General features: G+C 42.4%; 1 protein-coding gene across 1 annotated transcript; it reads left to right on the forward strand.

The window, feature by feature from the left end:
• Positions 1-16,652: 16,652 nt before the first annotated feature.
• On the forward strand, positions 16,653-17,148 carry LOC142454527 (large ribosomal subunit protein uL24-like). Its single transcript, XM_075555813.1, has one exon. It carries the CDS (start codon positions 16,681-16,683, stop codon positions 17,116-17,118), a length of 438 nt encoding a protein of 145 aa, XP_075411928.1. The 5' UTR covers positions 16,653-16,680; the 3' UTR covers positions 17,119-17,148.
• The last annotated feature ends 2,665 nt before the right edge of the window (positions 17,149-19,813 follow it).

Genomic DNA, 19,813 nt, shown 5'->3' on the forward strand with positions numbered 1-19,813 from the left:
TCTATCGCAAATCCTCTTTTCAGCAGGATAAGACCTCCAGTGGAATGTTTAATGCTGAGATTATGAAATTGAGCAAGAGATTGAACTCAATGCTTTAAAATGTTTTCTCCAATTGCAGAGAAACTCTCCTCCCCCCGCCCCCCCCCCGATAGACCATGGACTGCAAACATATTCGGTAACATTTAGTAAATATTAGCTATGTAACTCTGCCGCTGAAAAGAATTAGTGCTAAAAGGCCACACATTATATAACTCCATCCATATGCACTGTCCAGAGCAAACACAGAGACTGAAAATAGTTTAGTGGTTTCCAGGGGCCGAAGGGAGAAAGGAAGGGAGAGTGACTGCTAGTAAGTACAAGTTTTCTTTATGGGTTGATGGATATGTTCTAAAATTAGATCATGATAACGGTGTGCAACTCTGAGTCGTCTACAAAACATGGAGTTGTACACTTAAAAATGTTGCGGGGGAGGGACAGGGGGGTAAAAAAGAGGAGCTGACACTAAGCTCAATAGAAGACACATGTCTAGAAAATAATGATGGCAACCTATGTACAAATGTGCTCGATACAACTGATGTATGGGTTGTTACAAGAGCTGTAAGAGCCCTCAATAAAATGTTCTTTAAGAACTGTATCTGCGATTTTCATTTATCCATTCAATGGATAAGTTATTCCTTCATTTATTTATTCTAATACTTTACAAAGCATAAAATATTGTGTTCCTTACACTGCCTGCTGCTTCTAAGAAGGGTGGAGACTGGTGTACCTCATAGGTCAGTCTGAGTCCCATGGCCCCCGTCTGCTCATGGGTCACAGTCAAATCAAATGAGTCCAGCAACAAACAGTTTCTAAAAGGAATTCCGACACCTCCTTGTACGTTTCAAAGGCCTATTCCTAACAGAACTGGAATCCACTCAGTACCAGTGGGTTTGGGTTTTTTGTTGTTGCGGTTGTTTTCAGTTTGTTCGTAACCCTATCGAGCTTTCACGGGCTGATATTTGGAAACAGATTGCCAGTCTATCGTAGTGTGGAAGCTCCGCCTGAAGGTGCCCACGATGGGTGATCCTGCTCGTGTTTGAAAGGACAGCGGCATAAATTCCAGCATCATAACAACACACAAGCCACCACAGTCCGACAGGCCGACAGACAGATGGAGGCTGCATTTGGACTGTGGTGGTGGTGGAGCGTCTGACTGCACCACAGACTGCCAAAAGGATGAACAATCAGGCTTGGAAGAAACACAACCAGCGTGTTCCCTGGAGACGCAGACGGCAAGACTTGGACTCACTTTGGAAACATCATTAGGAAAGATCAATTGCTAGAGAGGATAGCTTGTTTAGTTAAGTAGAAGACCGGGAAAAAAAATGAGAGACACTTCCAATGAGACAGATTGACCCAAACATACCCAAAATCAGGAAGAATGCACGTGACTGGGTACCATGTCACTCTGTTTGGTGTAAGAAGACCATGAGGTGGAACACACTCACAAACAACTAGAAATAACACTCACCAATATTAAAATATATACATATATCTTCTCTCACTCTTCCTGGTCTCCATTCCCCTCCTCCCCACTCCCACCACCTGCTCTAGGCTTTTTCTCCCCTCTCTATCAGAGTCTCCGCCATGAGTGGTACAATATTGACTTAGACCCCCTCACTGTTCTTTTTAGAGTCAGTCTCAACCTCAGTGGAAAGAGTACACTTTGGGGAAGGGGTTGCTGCCAGAGTTTATTCATAGTTTCTGCTTGGAGTTCTTAAGGTTGAGGACTGGGGAGCTTCTCTCGTTGAAGCTGCATTGTCTGTGTAAGACAGGCTGTGTTCACTTGGTAAAAAGCTTCAAGACTCAAGAATCCCCAGGGGCTCCTGAGGTTCCAATGATGTCCTTATGAACTATTGCATGTTATAAGATCATTCAGACATGAGCTTGGTTCCAATGAACTCTGGCAGGAACACACTGGCATGTGTGGCATGAACACAATCGTTTTTCCTCTTCTCGTGGACCCGTGGACATGGATTTGACATCTGAACCCTAAAACGTATCCATCTATCCTGCTACACTTTCTCTAGTCTACAAACACCTCTTCAAGGAGGATTCTGGGAATTGTCACTTAGTGGGGGACATTTCTCAGCTTCCAAGACCTTTCTCTCTGTACCATTGCGTTTATAGGTGTTGGCCGCAACTTAAGTACTCTTCTCAGCTGCTCGACCTTCAGAACATTTCCTGAGTCTCTGATGATGATAACCCCGAAGCAGCAGTTCTAGAGTCTACTTGATCTCAAGCGCCACAGCAGCTGTCAGTCCCCAGGTGATCTGGTCTCCATGGGCTGAGCTAGGCAGAAACCTTGAACTGCCGTCATTCGTCTCTCCTTTCCAGCAAACCCCAGTGTCTGCTTCACCACTATCCACCCAAGCTCAGCCAACAAGTCATTTTTCACTCTCTGCAACCATTTATGGTTTGCTGAGGCTGTGAATCTTTATAGAAACAGCCTCGCCCTTCTCCTAGGGATCAGCCAGTGGATTTGAACTGCTGACCTTGTGGTTAGCAGTCCCATGCATACCTGACAGTGCCACCATCGGGGGATTTTCAGGTCCTCAATCTAGTGTGTACGCACAGAGTCTCAGTGTCCCACCCACACCCCCTTTCTGTATAACTAATGCTAAGGGACTCATTCTCTTCAGCTAAAATTTCTGCTGCTAGTGTCTTTATAGCAGTATTTCATTTTACAGTTATAGCTTGGTTCTGTGCATCTTCCCATTCATATTTCAGTTGAAAATGTTTCCAGTCATGCCAGATAGTCAGTCTTGAAATCTATTCATCTTGATCTTAATGAGAAGCATGCTGTTCCCTTCTCCCTCTTTAGCTCTGGCATAAGATTCTAAATTCTATCCTTTAGCACTAATTTGCTGTCAGCTTCCAATCTTTGTTTTTCATTGTTTATGTTGAGCAATTGTTTTACTGACCACTACCTACACATGGTACAAACACAGAAAGTACGAAAGAGTATTCAGTGTGAACTATGTCTCCCAGCCCTCGGATCCTCTCTGTGAGCACCCACAATTGCCACAGTGCCCCTGCATGTTCAATCGATAGAAAACAAAACCCACAAACCCACACAGTAATAGTAGTCTGTGTCTTCCCTATTTTTGTCTTAACTGTCTCTTGGAGCTTCTTTCCCATCAGTGATAAAGAGCAGCCTCCTTCTTGATGCTAGCTGCTTGTGGTTGAGCCATAATATAACCAAAATTATTCAGGTTGTTTTGGAACTTTTAGTTTTTGTTTGTTTGTTTGTCCTGTGGCCAGAAACCTCAAATGGATGAAGAGAGGTGAAAACAGGTCACCTGCCACAACAACGACTTCAAGACTGCCGTGGGAGGCTTTGTCAGACAGGATGGCTTTAGTGAGTAATGACTGAGCAAGCTTTCTGTCAGATCATGGATGCTTGCAGAAGGATGGCTGCCTCTCTCCTGATGAGGCACATCCGGCCCATTCTGAATTCCCATCACTTTGTTTTCTGCGCCCCTTTCTTCTGTTTGTTTCTGAGCTTTAGATAATCAATACTGGTATGAAATGAATTGTGTTCCTCCCAAAGACAAATCTGAACCTCACTGCTTGTGGTTATAATCCCACTTGGACGTGGGCTGTCTTTGTTAGGCAGGATTAATGTAGGTTATATATTGAATCAACCTCTTTGGAGATCCAAAAGACATTATAAAAAACAAAACAAGCAGACCTGGGGAAGATTGATGCCACACCACATAAAGTTTGCCAAAGGACCAGGGTCTGCAGATTCTGAAAAGAGACAAGAACTTTCCTCCCATTCCAGTTCATAATTTTTTAAAATCACTACAGTTCCTAACAGTCTGCCCCTGGAGCTGGTATGCTGAATTCATACTTTTAGTTTCCTAAAAAATGAAATAATCAGTCTCTGTGGTATTTCTGTTATAGCTGCGCTAGATAACCCAGACAGATGCCAAAGTAAATGGCAACAGCATTAAATGGCATAAGAGTTTGGAGATTAATGTGAACTGGAGAAAAGAAGATTGTTTGGGAGATGATATCTGAACAAGACCTTCACAGGAACTGAGAGAAAAGAAGGGCGAGTGACATATAGGCAAAGGTAAGGCACAGAGGGAAGCTGGCCAAGACCTAGGAGAATATGACAAGGTCAGCTTCCTGCTTCTTCCCCCAGTTTTTGGTACTGACCTACATATGCAGAGTGTACAGTGATTACACACTGTATTCCTTCCCTAATAGCTTTTATTTATCCTTATTTATGGAAGTATATATATAATGTTTAATGCTCACCACCAGTCTTTGCATCAATGTTTCCCCAGTCATTTGCATTGTCTGAAGTACATTCTCTAGTCAATTTCTACAGAACAGCTCATGGGAACAAGATTACAGGAATCCTTGATTTTAATTGCAGCTTTATGTGACTTTTAGGCTTGACAGCCAGCGTGGCTGGGTATAAAAGGTTTTGATCAGATTTTGTTTTCTTGAATGTTTTAAACATATGGCTCTATTGTCAACTGGCAGAAAGCATTGCTGTGGGTTAGTCTGATGATAATCTGATTTTTTTCCCCCTCTAAGGTTCCTTCAATGTTTGGTCATTTATTTGTTTTGAGGTTGCTTTGAACTGAATGTCTAAAAAAATTTCCCCCTCTTATCAGTCTACTAATTTCATTAGGCTATGCCTCTGTGTTTGTCATTCAAGGTCAGTTTTCCCAGGTAATGTAGTGTTCTGTCAGTGATTTTCCTTTTGTTCCCAATTCTGTCCTACATCCTATTTTTAGTTTCTAGATTTCTCTAGCTGTGATTTACGTTGATGTTTCACACCTCCTACCATTTTATTAAGGTCTTTTCGCTGATTTAAAAATGTTTTTATGGTTTTTTTCTCATAATTACTGGCATATCTTCTTGTCATGCTTTCATTGTCTGGTGTTGGGATATTATCCTGCTGCTCTGTGAGCTTTTATTCCTTAAAACCACGTTGCATGAGATTTAATATCAAGACTTTTATGTTGCTCACTTTTTCCATGAAATTGGTTTACCTGAATATTTCTGTTGCTGTTCTTATTGTTAGGTATCATCCAATCAACGTTGACTTGCAGCAATCCCATATGACAGAGTAGAACTGCCTCTGACAGCTCTAGACTAATCTCTATGGGAGCAGATCACCAAATCTCTCTCCCACAAAGCTGCTGGGAGCCAGTCAAGTCATAGTTGTTGTCTCCTCAAGGCTCTGTATCTCCTTTCTAAGGTCAGATAGTAATTCTAATTTGATACATACTTGAAAGTCTGTGTGTGTACTGTGATTGTTATGTTTTTGTGTTAACTTGGCTGGGGAAATTTCTCAGTGGGTTGACAGTAATCCACCATGACCACCATGGCCTGGCCTCCCACAATGTACGGACAGCCAAGCAGTTGTAAGATGATTAGCGTGGGATGCAACATTCTAACAGACACAGCCCCAAAGCAATTCATTAAAGAGAAATTTCCTCAGGGGTGTAACCTGCTTCCCATGTAAACAGACACTGTAAAAAAGCTGGTTTGCTTTTGGCTGGGTCTGGATCCTGCATCTGGCTCATTTCTTCTATTTCTTTTGACTTCCATTTCTTTGGGCCTGCCCTTTAATCTATCAATCTTGGATTCATTCTCTGCAGTGATCCGCCCATGGTATTCCTGTCAATGTTCTAGAGAAGTCTCCAGCCCAACATTTGGGAACCGGACAGCTCAGAGCCTGTCTGGACCTGGACTTTCCCACTTCCACAATGGCATGAGCCATTTTCTTGACATAAAGTAACTCTATATGTACATACATTAAAAAGCATCGCTGTTTTTGCTTCTCAGGTGAATCCATCTGAAGTACATGCACATTTGGCTGAGTTGATAATTTTTAAAAATCACTACATGTTTTAACAATTTTATCACATTAAAGTGGTAATTCCATAGGATTGTCCCTATATAAACCCATGGATAAACTTTCTGTTTATCTGAGAGATATAATTTTATAAACAGAGACGCAAGCTGACGGCGCTCTCATACATCCTATGGAATTACATACTATAAATTATTATTTCTATATTGTACATCTGATCACGCAGGTGCATATAAACACCAGATATGATCAACCAATTCACAAATACTCTCACATACCAATACCCAGAATGTACACCTAAAACTGACAGATGCACAAGATGCAAATCTGCACATGCTCTCTCACACATTCATCATAACCAACACATTAGTGTACACATAGACTCCCACCATATGCACTGCCATACACAAATTTGTACCCAAATACACACAGAATCATTCCCAAACTTAACAGAAGGTACACACGTGCACCCTCTGGGGAAACATTGATATATCCACTTCTTATCTGTTAAAGTTTTTGCTTTGTTGTGGTTGTGATTGTGAGGCGCCATCGAGTCAGTTCTGACCCATAGCAAACTTATACACAACAGAACAAAATACTGCCCGGTCCTGCACCATCCTCACAATCGTTCTTATGCCTGAGCCCGTTGTGTCCGTCCATCCTGTTGAGGGTCTCCCTCTTCTTCGCTGTCCCTCTGCTTTACCAAGCATGATGTCCTTCCCCAGGGACTGGTCTCTCCTGACAATGCGTCCAAAGTCTGTCAGGAGAAGTCTTGCCATCCCTGCCTCCAAGAGCACTCTGGCTGCGGTTCTTCTAAGACATCTTGTCCATGTCCTATACTCCTCCAGCACCACAGTTCAAACACGTCCATTCTTCTTTGGTCTTCTTTAGTCAGCGTCCAGCTTTCACATGCATATGAGGCAAGCGAAAATACTGTGGCTTTGCTCAGGTGTGCCTTCATCCTCAAAGTAACAGCCTTACTTTTCAATCTCTAAACAGATGTTGTGCAGCAGACTTGCCTAATGCAACATGCCTTTTGATCTCTTGACTGCTGTTTCCATGAGCATTGACTGTGGAACTAAGCAAGACAAAGTCCTTGACAATGTCAACCTTTCCTCTGTTTGGCATGATGTTACCTATTGCTCCAGTTGTGAGAATTTAAGTCTCTTTTATATTGAGTTGTAATCCACACTGAAGGGTGTAAGCCCTGATTTTTATCATCAGCAAGTGCTTCAAGTCTTCCTCGCTTTCACTAAGCAAGTTTGTGTCATCTGTGTAGGTTGCTAATAAGCCTTCCTTCAATCCTGATGCCACATATAAGCCAGTCTCTGATGATTTGCTCAGCACACATATTGAACCACAGGGATGCGCACCTTTCCTGATTGAAAACCATGCAGGAGTCCTTTGTTCTGTTCACACGATTGCCTCTTGACCCACATACGGGTGATGCAAGAGCACAATCAAGTGTTCTGGAATTCCCATTCTTCTCACGGTTATCTAGTGTGTTATGATCAACGACGCAGTCGAATGCCTTGGCACAGTCAATAAACCACAAGTAAACACCCTTCTGGTGTTCTCTGCTTTCAGCCAAGATCCATCTGCTATCGGCAATGATACAGACAAGTGATGGGGTTGTGCTTAAAATAAGAATTAGTTGGAAGGCAATCAAGGGGAGGTGGGAGAATACGTACGGAATTTAAAAACACTGTTGAGAAAAGGAAATTATACACATGTAGAGGCGCTTTTCAGACCACAACACACGAACTGTTGACTTGTGCAGATTCAAAGCTGAAGTAACAGGACACCATTTATACGAACAATAAAGGTTGGGGCTAGGCATATCTTTCTATAGCACTCATTCACAAGGGTCTAAATTCTGAACACCAGGTTGCAGAAGGCTATGGGCGGCAGTGGAAGCCCCAACTCCATTTGCAGGGCCATCCCCACCTGGACTGAGACAGGTGAGTCCTCTCAGACCATAGCCTTGCTACCAGACAGGGAGCACTGCCGAGTCCTTTATGGCTGATGTTGGTACACTAAGTGTAACACCTTAGCATTTGATCTCCCGTTTTGACTCATTTTAAAGTTCTTTCCATTTTTTATAGAGGCTTTCCTTTGTGGGTGCGGAAGTGATTGTTTCCTGCTTTGGTTCTGTATGATGTTCTGTATGTGAAATCCAGGATAGGCACATCTATAGCGACGGTAATGGGATTAACAGTTACCAAGGGCCATGGCAGGAAGGGTGGGGAGAAATGGGGAGCTAACCAGTGAGTATAGGAAAGAAGAAAGTGTCCTGACACTTATTGCGGTGAGGATTGCACAACTCTCCTAAATATGATTGAACTATTCAAGTATAAGATACGTGAATTATATATGATATATTTAATAATCAGGCAGTGGGTTACCAGTAAAATAATAATATATAAATTATATTATATGCATACAAATTATATATTAAATGCCAATAAATCTATTTTAGCAAGAATTTAAAAGCTCCAAGCAAAGTTCTAAAGAACTCTCTGATGAGCCCAACACTTATATATTTGTTGTTTTTTCATGTTCCTCTTAGTATCTTTATTTATTTATCTACTATTTTATTGGGGGCTTGTACAACTCTTATCACAATCCATCCATCCATTGTGTCAAGCACATTTGTACATGTGTTGCCATCATCATTTTTAAAACATTTTCTTTCTACTTGAGCCCTTGGTATCAGCTCCTCATTTCCCCCCCCATCCTCCCCCACCCTCCCTCCTTCATGAAACCTCGATAATTTATAAATTATTATTTTTTCATATCTTACACTGACCAATATCTCCCTTCACCCACTTTTCTGTTGTCCATCCCCCTGGGAGAGGGTTATAGGTAGATCATTGTAATAGGTTCTCCCTGTCTTCCCCACCTTCCCCTTACCCTCCTGGTATTGCTACTCACTATTGGCCCTGAGAGGTTTCTCTGTCTTGGGTTCCATGTGGTTCCAGCTCTTATCTGTATCCATGGACATGTTCTGATCTAGCTGATTTGTAAGGTAGAATTGGGGTCATGATAGTGGGGGTGGAGGGAGGAAGCATTAAAGAGCTAGAGGAAAGTTGTATGTTTCATTAGCGCTATACTGCACCCTGACTGTTTGCCTCTTCCTTGTGAACCTTCTGTAAGGGGATGTCCAATTGCCTACAGATGGGTTTTGGGGGAGGGAGTAGCTAGGGAATTTTCCACTGTAACTTTGTTGTCTGCAGGTCTGGAGCTAAGCAACAGCATTCAAAGTTATCATAACGGTTAGTCTTCTTCACCTGGGCCTGAAGGCCACCGAAGGGGAGGAGAAGTGGGGTAGGGGGTCTGGCCTCTCATCGTGTCCTTGAAGTCTTTTCACCAGCTCTGTCTCCTAGCCTGCCCGCCCTGCTAACTCCCGCTTCTGCCTGACACCCCTCATTCACAATGATATGATTTTTTTGTTCTGGGTCTTTGGTGCCTGATACCTGATCCTATTGACACCCAGTGATCACACAGGCTGGTGTGCTTCTTCCATGTGGGCTTTGTTGCTTCTCAGCTAGACGGTCGCTTGTTTATCTTCAAGCCTTTAAGACCCCAGATGCTATATCCTTTGATAGCCGGGCACCATCAGCTTTCTTCACCGCATGTGCTTATGCACCCATTTTGTCTTCAGTGATCGTGTTGGGAAGGTGAGCATCACGGAATGCCGGGTTATTAGAACAAAGTGTTCTTGCATAGTAGGAATACTTGAGTAGAGCTCAATATCTATCTGCTACCTTAATATTAAACCTATAGATATATGTATACAGATCTGTTTCCCTATTGTTATATATAAATATATTTACATAAGTACATGCCTGTATTTAGACCTCTATAAATGCCCTTTGCCTCCTAGCTCTTTCCTCTATTTTCTTTTCTTTTCCTCTTGCCCCACTATCACGTTCATCCTTCATTCAGGTTTCAGTAATTCCCCTCGGTTACATTGCCCTTGATCAAGCCCTACCAGGCATCCTACACCTTCCTCGCCATTGATTTTTTTTTGGTTGAGATTTTATAATTTATTAATTCTCTGATGAAACATCCATATAACCAGTGCAGATCAAGTCACCATAGACAATTGTTTTATTTTTCTGCAATCCAATCTCCAGCTCATTTTTTGCCAGCACCCACGCTGGCCTTTGCAGGACCCCTTTCTTCAGTCTGCTCTTGCGCTCCTTGCGTTGCTTCCTGGAGGTCTTTTTCTTCTCTACAGGCCATGTCTTGCAAGTCTGTGTTTAGGTTCATTTTTCTTGGCATGATCCAAAGAATCGTAAATCATGCCGAAGCCAGTAGTCTTGTCACCACCAAAATGGGTTCTAAATCCAAATACAACATCTGGTGTGGTCTTGTACATTTTGGCTAGTTTTTCACGAAATTCTCTCTTAGGCACTTTTGCTTTCCCAGGGTGAAGGACATCAATGACCATTTGTTTTTGCTGAAGTAGTCGGTTGGTCATGAACTTCCTGGTCCAGATGGTTACTGTGTCATTCATGATGGCATGGAATGCTCAAGCAGAGATGAAAAAAAAGAGGTCACCATTGATTTTTAAATCACTTGTTGTTCCCTGGTCCCTGGGTTTGTTGAAACCCCCCTTACTTTCCACCATCTCCCCCTCTCCCATGCCCCCCCCAGAAACTCAGTCCTATTGTTTACTCCTCCAGATTGTTTATCCCGCCTAGCTTACCTAGATAGACACACAGAGACCATAATAAGCAAACAAAAAATTGCAAAACTGCAAAAGAAAACAACAACAAAAAAACAAACCCAAGGACAGAATAGAAGAAAAACCTATAAATAGTTCAAGGTCTGTTTGTTCACCTTTAGGAGTATTTTCCAGTTGAGTTTGGTGGGGTGCCATGCCCTGGCCCCTAGCGCTTATGTTTTAAAGCACAAACTCTATAATATTTCCTACAGCTACTCAGAGACCTGTCAAAACATTCCCTTAATAATTAGGCTCCCCTTATCAGCCGAGGTTACCAAATGTGTGACTCCTAGAGAGGTTGGACAAGGAGTCCTGATGGCACTGGAGGTCAGGGGTGGGCTGCTAACTCCAAGGTCGGTGGTTCAAATCCACTAGCTGCGCCTGAAGAGAAAGTTGGGGCATTCTGCTCTTGTAAAGTGTCTCAGAAGCCCCATTTAGGGTTACTATGATTCAGAGTCAACTTGGTGACAATGGGTAGGGTTTGGGTTTCAATAAGGAAGCTAGGTAGAAAACTGTGGTACTCTGTGTCCCCCCAAATCAGCCATCGTCAGTGCTCCAAGCACAGAGCTACTGGTACACACAGGTCACCCTGAGTTGGAATGGCCTGGTGGGGGGCAAGAGAGAAAAAGAAAATTAGTGAGGTACTGGGGTTCAGATAAGGGTATTTTGTTTTGGTTTTGTATTCAAACTCTCTGGCAGGCTAACTTTCCTACTCAGTTAACTAAACAGAAACTAGTAATGAGTGATGTGCTGGAACCGGTGCTGTGGTTCCCAGCAAGTGATGACCCAGAGGCCTAGAGGCAGATAGCTGCCCCAGCAGATAACTGGGTGTAGCTTCAGTGGGATCTGCAAGTTCGGAGGCAAAATCCTTCTGCCCAGGGTCTGCTCCTTTCTCGCACGTGCTGCTTCCTCTGGCTGCTTCCCAACGCTCTTCTCATTTCCCCACCGCATGATTTCTGTCTGGTTTCCATGGACACCAACATCCGCAGGAACAACAGCAGAAACTCTGAGGCTAGAAATTTCATCAGGTTAAGTCTGCTTTCTTAGCTCCTCGGCCACTGTGAAAATTAAGTAGGAACTATTTATTGCAAATTTTTTAGTATTGGAAGTGCAATATACCACACTTCAGAAAAATGAACACATTCTAAATGCCTAACTGGATGAAATCTTACAAAGTGAACACCCCTGGGAAGCCATGACTTAGATCAAAATATAAAACCAGGAAGCATTACTGGCTATAAATGTGATATGTACATCTTACACAATATTATTTATAGCAGCACTCTTGCTGTTAGGTGCTAGCTAGTTAACATAAAGATGATGCACTTTCCCCACAAACTTTTTAAAGTCCCTGGCATAGCATGCATAGTGAACAGCAAAACCCAACCTATGAAGGGGTCGAGAGGCTTGCAAACAGCTGCATAAATGCATGTTTCATTGGCTTAAATTATAATAAGGAGTGGGAGACTGGGCTGCTAACTCCTAGGTCCATGGTTCAAACTCATCAGCAGGAGAGGGAGGAGGCTGTCTGCTCCTGGAAAGTCTTACCTCTTGAAGGGCCTACAAAGGGTTACTGTGGGTCAGAATGGACTCAAGAACAGTGCGTTTGGGGATCTTAATGGAAGCACTGTGGGGGCGACATCGGACCGTTCAGACCCACCAGTCCCCTCATGGAAGAAACTTGTAAGAGGTCGTTTGCTCCCATAAAGATTTATAGTATCAGAAACCCTATCAATAGGTCAATAGGTTTGGGAACCAATGGAAGAAGGACCCCTAAAGGCACAGTGGCTAAATATCAACGGCCTAAAGGCACCTGTGGCTCCTTGGGAGAAAAGGTGGCAGAATGCTTCTGCAACCTTTGACAACCTGGAAAACTCGGGAGCATTGCTATGAGGTGAAAGCTCATCTGTGGCAGTGTGTTTGTTCTGGTTTGGAACACAAGGAGTGTGAAGTGGGGAGAAATCATTTGGCTTGCTTATCTCACTGAAGGGATGAGAAAAGATGACAAGCATTTGTGAATAGTGCAGCCTGTGAGTTGGCAAACTCAATGGCAGCGCGTTTGTTTCGCCTGTGATATGCACTGGCTCACTCAAAAAGGCTGGACTCCACTTGTGGTAGTTACATAATCTGGTGTCACCTTCCAAAGGAGGGGAGCCTAGCCTGTCCATCAGGTTGCAGCTTGATGACCTCACTTGGAGGTGCCAGAGAGATAAATAGCTCACTGGGAGCCAGATACACATAGACTCTGCATCATCTTCCTGCTGACAAGACACATGGAGCCATGCTAGAGTCCTTGTGCTGGAGGAACCATGCAGAGACTCCTGCCAGAGTTGAGATGCTTCCACCGCCACTGGATCCACAAGACCTTCCACCCACTAACCTGTGATCTTCTTGCATTCGGCGTCATTGCATGTGTTGCATGAGTCTGAAGAGGGATTTATAGACTGGTATCGGACCTATGGGCTAATATTGGACTTACGGGCTTGAACTGGACTGGGCTGGCTGTTTTCTTAATATACAATTACTCTTTTATATAAAACTCTTTCTTATCCACCTAAGAGTGCCCTGGATTTGTGCCTCTACTCAACCCAGACTAACACACGACTCATAGGACTACAGAATGCTTCTCCCCCTCCACATCTTGCCATCACATCAACAGGGTTTCCGTACAAGAATGAGATCATATTTGAAGAGAACGGTAAGGCTCCCGTACTAGGGAAACGGGGAGATAACAAGAGCGATCACAGCAAGTCCACCAAAGGAAAGACTAGCCTCTGATGCCCGCAGCTACAGTTAATGGTAAGCACAGTCTAACACCTAGCCAGATAACCATAAAAGCTCACATGAAAGACTTACTCAAGACAATAGGTCTGGCTTTCAACAAAAATTATAAGACATGCTAAAAAGAACAAAACAAAAAACAGTCTAGAGAGAGAGGGAACACATCACAACCAGACTCAAATAGGACAGAGATTTTTAATTTATAATAGAGCTCTGGTGGCATGGTGGTTTCATATGGGGCTGCTAACCACAAGGTCAGCGGTTCAAAACGACCAGCAACTCTGTAGGAGAAAGATGAGGCATTCTACTCCCATAAAGAGTTACAGTCTCAGAAACCTACAGGAGCAGTTTTACTCTGTCCAATAAGGTCGCTATGAGTCAGAATTGATTCAATGGCAGGGAGGTAGCTTTTAGTTATGATCAATCTAAGAACAATTGGTAGCCTGTTCCATGGGCCTTGTTCTGACTGATGATTTTGAGGTTACCTGTTATCTCTTTTCATAGAAATAGTCAATTTGTTTCCTATTGAGTCCACCTGGTGAGGTCCTTGTGTATAGTAACTATTGATGTTGTTGAAAAAGCTATTCTCAATGAATAGATGCTTAGTCTTGAAAACTTCTAACATGCGATTTCCAGCATAGTTTCTATCACCAGACCATAATTTCAAGCCACCAAATCCTCTTTTTACGAATTTCACTTTGCAATCACAGGAAGTATCAATGTGCCTTGATTTCATGGTTCGTCCATTTCAGACTGTAGAAGTTGATATTAAAAACCTTCTATTTCTTCCTCTTCAGTTAGAGTGCTTGGTGAGTAACGTGAATCCGTATCAACCAGTCTTCTTTGTAGGTGTATGGAAACGATCCTATCGGACAGAGTTGCATTTCTGTTTGATAATGAATGGAATCTCGTCCCTCCTCAACTGTCATCCCTGGCATTAGGCATAGTGTCCAACTGTCCAATTCAAAATGGTCAATGCTGACTCAGTGACCCCTGTGGTTTCTGAGACTGTAACAGTTTCCAGGCGTAGAAAGCTTGATTTTTCTCCCGAGACACTGCCGATGGTTTCCAGCTGCAGGCCATGCGGATTACGGCCCGATGCCAGGGTTCCTAATGCAGGTATAATAGTGAATAATATCAATGCACTACAAACAGCAAATAATCATATGAACCAATAACTTTTTAAAATGCGAGAATAGATATAAATGCATTAATAACAGCAGGTGCTCTCAGTACAGAAGGGGTCATGAATACAAGAAAATAAGTAATGATATAGAAGACGTGAAAAACACAATTGATAAAAATATAACAAGGGAGATCTAATGTATACATATCTATAACCTTGCAATCTGATACTAAAATATAAATCATTTTCTCAAGCACATGTGTAAAAATGATCATCAATTAGGTCATAAAGTTAACAGCTTTAAGTTTCATAATGTAGAAGGAATGCAACTTAATACTAAAATGATCTGAAATCACAATGTAATGAAAGTAGAAAATCATAGCAAAGTCAGAAAAGATGGTCTTCTACTTCCATATCTTTGAGTCTTCCTTAACAGTTATCGGGTGAAATTTCTAAAAGATAGGGATAATAAAAACCTTTCATATCAGATTGTATTCAATACAAGTGCAAAATAAAAATTTTAAAGTAACATAATTCATTAAATTCTGAACAAAAAGTTAGGGAGAAAAAGAAACAAGCAAGAAAATAAGCCAAAATCACAAGAAGGGATATTATACATGTAAAAGTCAAAGTTAATAAGGATTTTGTTCTGCCTATTAACTAGAAAGCTGCATAGAAAGCATCATGGGCTTCCTAACAAGAAGCTAAATAAGCTACAACGCTCGTCGTGATTCTGAGCCTACTTGAGAGCTGAAGAGTCTGGGAGGTGGCAAACGTTAACACGCTGACTGCTAACGCAAGGTCGGAAGATCAAGTCTACCCAGAGATGCTTCCGAAGAGAGTCCTGCTGGCTGCCTTCTGGAACAGTCACCCATCGAAACTCTAGGAACTGGTACCGGTCACACTGTGCAGAAAAACATGGTAGGAGTCAGTCAGTAGGGTCTTCTTTCTTTAACCTACCACTGACTCCTACCATGTTTTTCTGTAACTGTTTATGGGAGTAGGAAGCCAACCTTTCTCCCTCAGAGCGGTTGGTGGTTTCAAACTGCCAACCATGAGGATTGCAGCCCACTGCATCACCACTGCACCATCAGGGCTCCTAGGTAAAGTGGTAGGCCGGCATAAAGGGTAGGTTAAAGAAAGAAGACCCTCAGTGAGATGGACTGACACAGCGGTTACTACAATGGGCTTAAGCAGAGCAACAATGGTGTGGACAGCACACCACCAAACAACGTTTGTGGTTACGCTAGAGGTCATTGAGTGGAAATCCCTGCAAATGACTGGGTGTTGGGGCAGGGTGCGTGTGTGTGTGTGGTGGGGGGACAGGGGCTGTTCCATAGCTATAAGGTATATTGTTGTTACATTTTGAATAGGAACTAGATCAAAGTTTATTCAACTTTCTTCATTCAAGATACCCTCAGAGTCTCACTGAGTTTTTCTTTTCTTTTTCTTAAATCATTTTATTGGGGCTCATACAACTATCACAGTCCATCCATCCATCCCTGTGTCGAGCACATTTGTGCATTTGTTGCCATCACCATTCTCAAAGCATTTGCTTTGCTTTCTACTTGAGCCCTTGGTATCAGCTCATTTTTTCTCCTCCCTCCCTCACCCTTGTTAATTTATAAAGTATTATTTTGTCATGTCTTACACTGTCTGACATCTCCTTCACCAACTTTTCTGTTGTCCGTCCCTCAGGGAGAGGGTTATATGCAGACCCTTGTGGCGGTTTCCCCTTTCTACCCCACCTTCCCTCCACCCTCCCATTATCTCTACTTTCATTATTGGTCCTTTATTGGATTTTTATCACAGCCAAGAAAACCCACCTTCCTAAGGAGACCAGTTTCAAAGGAACCTTCGCCATCTACTGTTGAAACTGTGAACTTCAAGCAAGTAGTTTTGTCCACTTCAAGCCCCAAATCCAAACTCACAGCTCACTCCAATTCAGAGTGACCCTGCAGAGCACAGTAGAACTGTGGGTTTCCCAGCTTGTACCATCTTTCCCCCGCGGGACCCCTTGTGGTTTCGAACTGTTGTGTTTGACCACTGTCTCACCAGGGTTTCCTTATTTGCCTCAAAAAAATTTATAATATAAAATATCCCACAAATACACTCCATGTGTTCCCTTTTGGGGCCATCGCTGAAGGAGTAGCCGCCAAAATGAAGGTCAATCCCTTTGTGACTTTGGACCGGAGCAAAAACCAGAAAAGGCATTTCAATGCCCCTTCCCACGTTTGCAGGAAGATTATGTCTTCACCGCTTTCCAAGGAACTGAGACAGAAATACAATGTCCGGTCCATGCCTATCCGCAAGGATGATGAAGTTCAGGTTGTGCGAGAACACTACAAAGGTCAACAGATTGGCAAAGTGGTCCAGGTTTACCGGAAGAAGTACGTCATCTACATTGAGCGGGTGCAGCGAGATAAAGCTAACGGCACCACTGTCCATGTGGGCATTCACCCCAGCAAGGTGGTGATTACGAGGTTAAAACTGGACAAAGACCGCAAAAAGATCCTGGAGCAGAAAGCCAAATCTCGCCAAGTCGGAAAGGAAAAGGGCAAATACAAGGAAGAATCACTTGAGAAGATGCAAGAGTGAAATATCTTGTACACAGCTTCCATTAAAAGCAGCACATTTGAAAAAACAAATACACTCCATGTGAATTGTGTGTGAGGCCGTGGGGGTGTCTGTAGTGCCCAGTTTAGGAATCAGCCACAGAATAACGATATGGCATGACGCTATTGTTCCTGATTTCATTTTTTTTGTGCTCCGATAAAACTTTATCTATGGACATCGAATACTGTCGTGTCATGAATAATTTTTTAAGCCTTTAAAAATGTAAGAACAATTGCTAGCTCAAAGGCCAGGACAATCAGGCAGTGGACTGGCTTTGGCCTACAGATGGTCTCTGTTCCCCTAGCCACAGGGAACCATATGTTTAGACAGGTCTTCATGTTATACAGCAGGCTTAGAAAGTCCAAGTTGATCACAGTCTAGACTTTGGAGACTTGCTTTCTAAGCCTCTCATCTAAAACTTTACACCAGACATTATCTCTAATCTTTGGATAAATACAATCACACGAGAGAGAAAATAATGTAGAAAAAACACAATTCTCTAAGGAAAGGGGTAGAGGGGAAACTTGGGTTAAGAAGCAGTGGGCTAAGCATTTGGGCTGCTAAACCAGAGGTTGGCGGTTTGAAGACACCAGCTGCTCCAAAGAAGAAAGAGGAGGCAGTCTGCTTCCATAGAGATGGACAGCCTCAGAGATCCTGCCGGAGTAGTTCTCCGCTGTCTAACAGGGATGGGGAGACCGACTTGGCAGCCGGGGCAGCTGAAGTAGTCTGCCTAACCAACGTTTCACTTTAAGACATAATTTGAGACATGTAAATTAAATATTTAAACTGTGTTCTATGCATCATTTTAATGTATGCATACAAAATAGCATGGATAGATTTTATACATCATTTTTTAGTTTGGACTTTAGGAAAAAGACCATGAGAAAAGTTTATAAAATTCTCAATCCCTTTGATAAAAGATGCATCTGAAATCAATTGCATGTATAGCCATCAGCTCTAAATACAACACAAATCATACCTAGGAATTAAAATTTACCTACTGTATATATTCATGTATAAGCCGAGTTTTTCAGCACGAAAAATGTGCTGACACTGCAGGGTTTTGAATGTTTGTTTTCTCACATCTAACCAATCAGAGCTGTCCTATGACATGGATGGCTCCAATTCACAGAAACACCCGTAGTGATTCACTTAAGCTGGCAGCTGAACGGATAAGGATGTGTCTGGGGCTGCGCTCCGCTCCGTCTTTCCCCTCTGGTCTCTGTGTTAATTCACATCCTGCATTTCCCACCCTAGGCTTATACTCGAGTCAATCAGTTTTTCTGGTTTCCCAGGTAATAATTAGGTACCTCGGCTTATGCTCGGGTCGGCTTATATTTGAGTATATACGGTAGGTAGATGATTTTAAAAAAAACAAAAAACAAACATAATTATATCATAAAACACCCTGCTCCTATAATTTGGGACAGTTTTAAAAGCAAATTCCTATTTCCATAATATAAAGAAGCAAGAAAAATCTTTCCATAGTCATCATCCAGTATAAAAAGTTCAATCTGATTCACCTGGGAAAAGGTAAATGATTCACTGCTGTATTTACATGGATTCATTTTGATCCTCAGATCTCAAACACGAAATGAATTTAGCATGAACTTACATGTTTATTTGTTTTTTAAATGTATTAATAATATGTTAATTATATGCCAATCCAACTGTTTAAATTGTTTAAACAACTAAAATTTTGCTTGAGATCATCCAACAACGGTAGCAGCAATACACAGACAGGGAACTGCCAGAAACATGGGCCAGATTCCAAAGAGGTACAAGGGATATCATTGCTCATGTCAGATGGATCTTGGCTGGAAGCAGAGTATACCAGAAAGATGTTTACTTGTGTTTCACTGACTAAGCAAAGGCATTTGATTGTGTGGGCCATAATAAACTATGGATAGCCTTGAGAAGAACAGAACTTGTACTTGGATCAAGAGGCAGCTCTGTGAACAGACAGAGGAATACTGCTTGATTTAAAATCAGGAAAGGTGTGTGTCAGGGCTGTATCCTCTCACCATACTTATCCTATCTGTATGCCAAGTGAGTCATCAGAGAATCTGGATTATGTGAAGAAAAGTGTGGGATTGGGACTGGAGGAAGGCTTATTAACCACCTGGGATATGCAGATGACACAACCTTGCTTGCTGAAAGGGAGGAGGACTTGAAGCACTTGTTGATGAAGACCAAGGACTGTAGCCTTCAGTATGGATTACGACTCAATGTAAAGAAGGCCAAATCCTCATGATAAATGGAAAAAAGGTTAAAGTTGTAGAGGATTTTGTCTTGGATCCACAATCAATGCTCATGGAAACAGCAATCAAGAGATCAAAAGACGTTGCACTGGGTACATCTGCTGCACAAGACTCTAGAGTATTGAAGAGCAAGGATGCTACTTTGAGGACTAAGGTGCACCTGACCCAAAACACGGTATTCTCTACTGCACCATATGCATGTAAAAGTTGGACATTGAGTATTCTGTATTACACCTTTTAGAGCTTTATTTTTGAAATGATTTCACACATGCAAATTTCAAGAAGAGTGCAAATATCTCTGGTACTTAGTATCGTTTATTTAGGCTCCTGTCTTGTTAATATTTGCATTTTGCAATTATTCTTTCACAATGCCAGTTTTATAACAAAGGTGAGCTATCAAAGAAATGTGAGGGTCA

The sequence above is a fragment of the Tenrec ecaudatus genome, chromosome 8 (genome assembly GCF_050624435.1).
Source record: "Tenrec ecaudatus isolate mTenEca1 chromosome 8, mTenEca1.hap1, whole genome shotgun sequence".
NCBI lineage: Eukaryota > Metazoa > Chordata > Mammalia > Afrosoricida > Tenrecidae > Tenrec > Tenrec ecaudatus.

Excerpts from the sequence above, each read along its gene's own strand:
- LOC142454527 (XM_075555813.1), top strand. The coding sequence starts at position 16,681 with ATGAAGGTCAATCCCTTTGTGACTTTGGACCGGAGCAAAAACCAGAAA.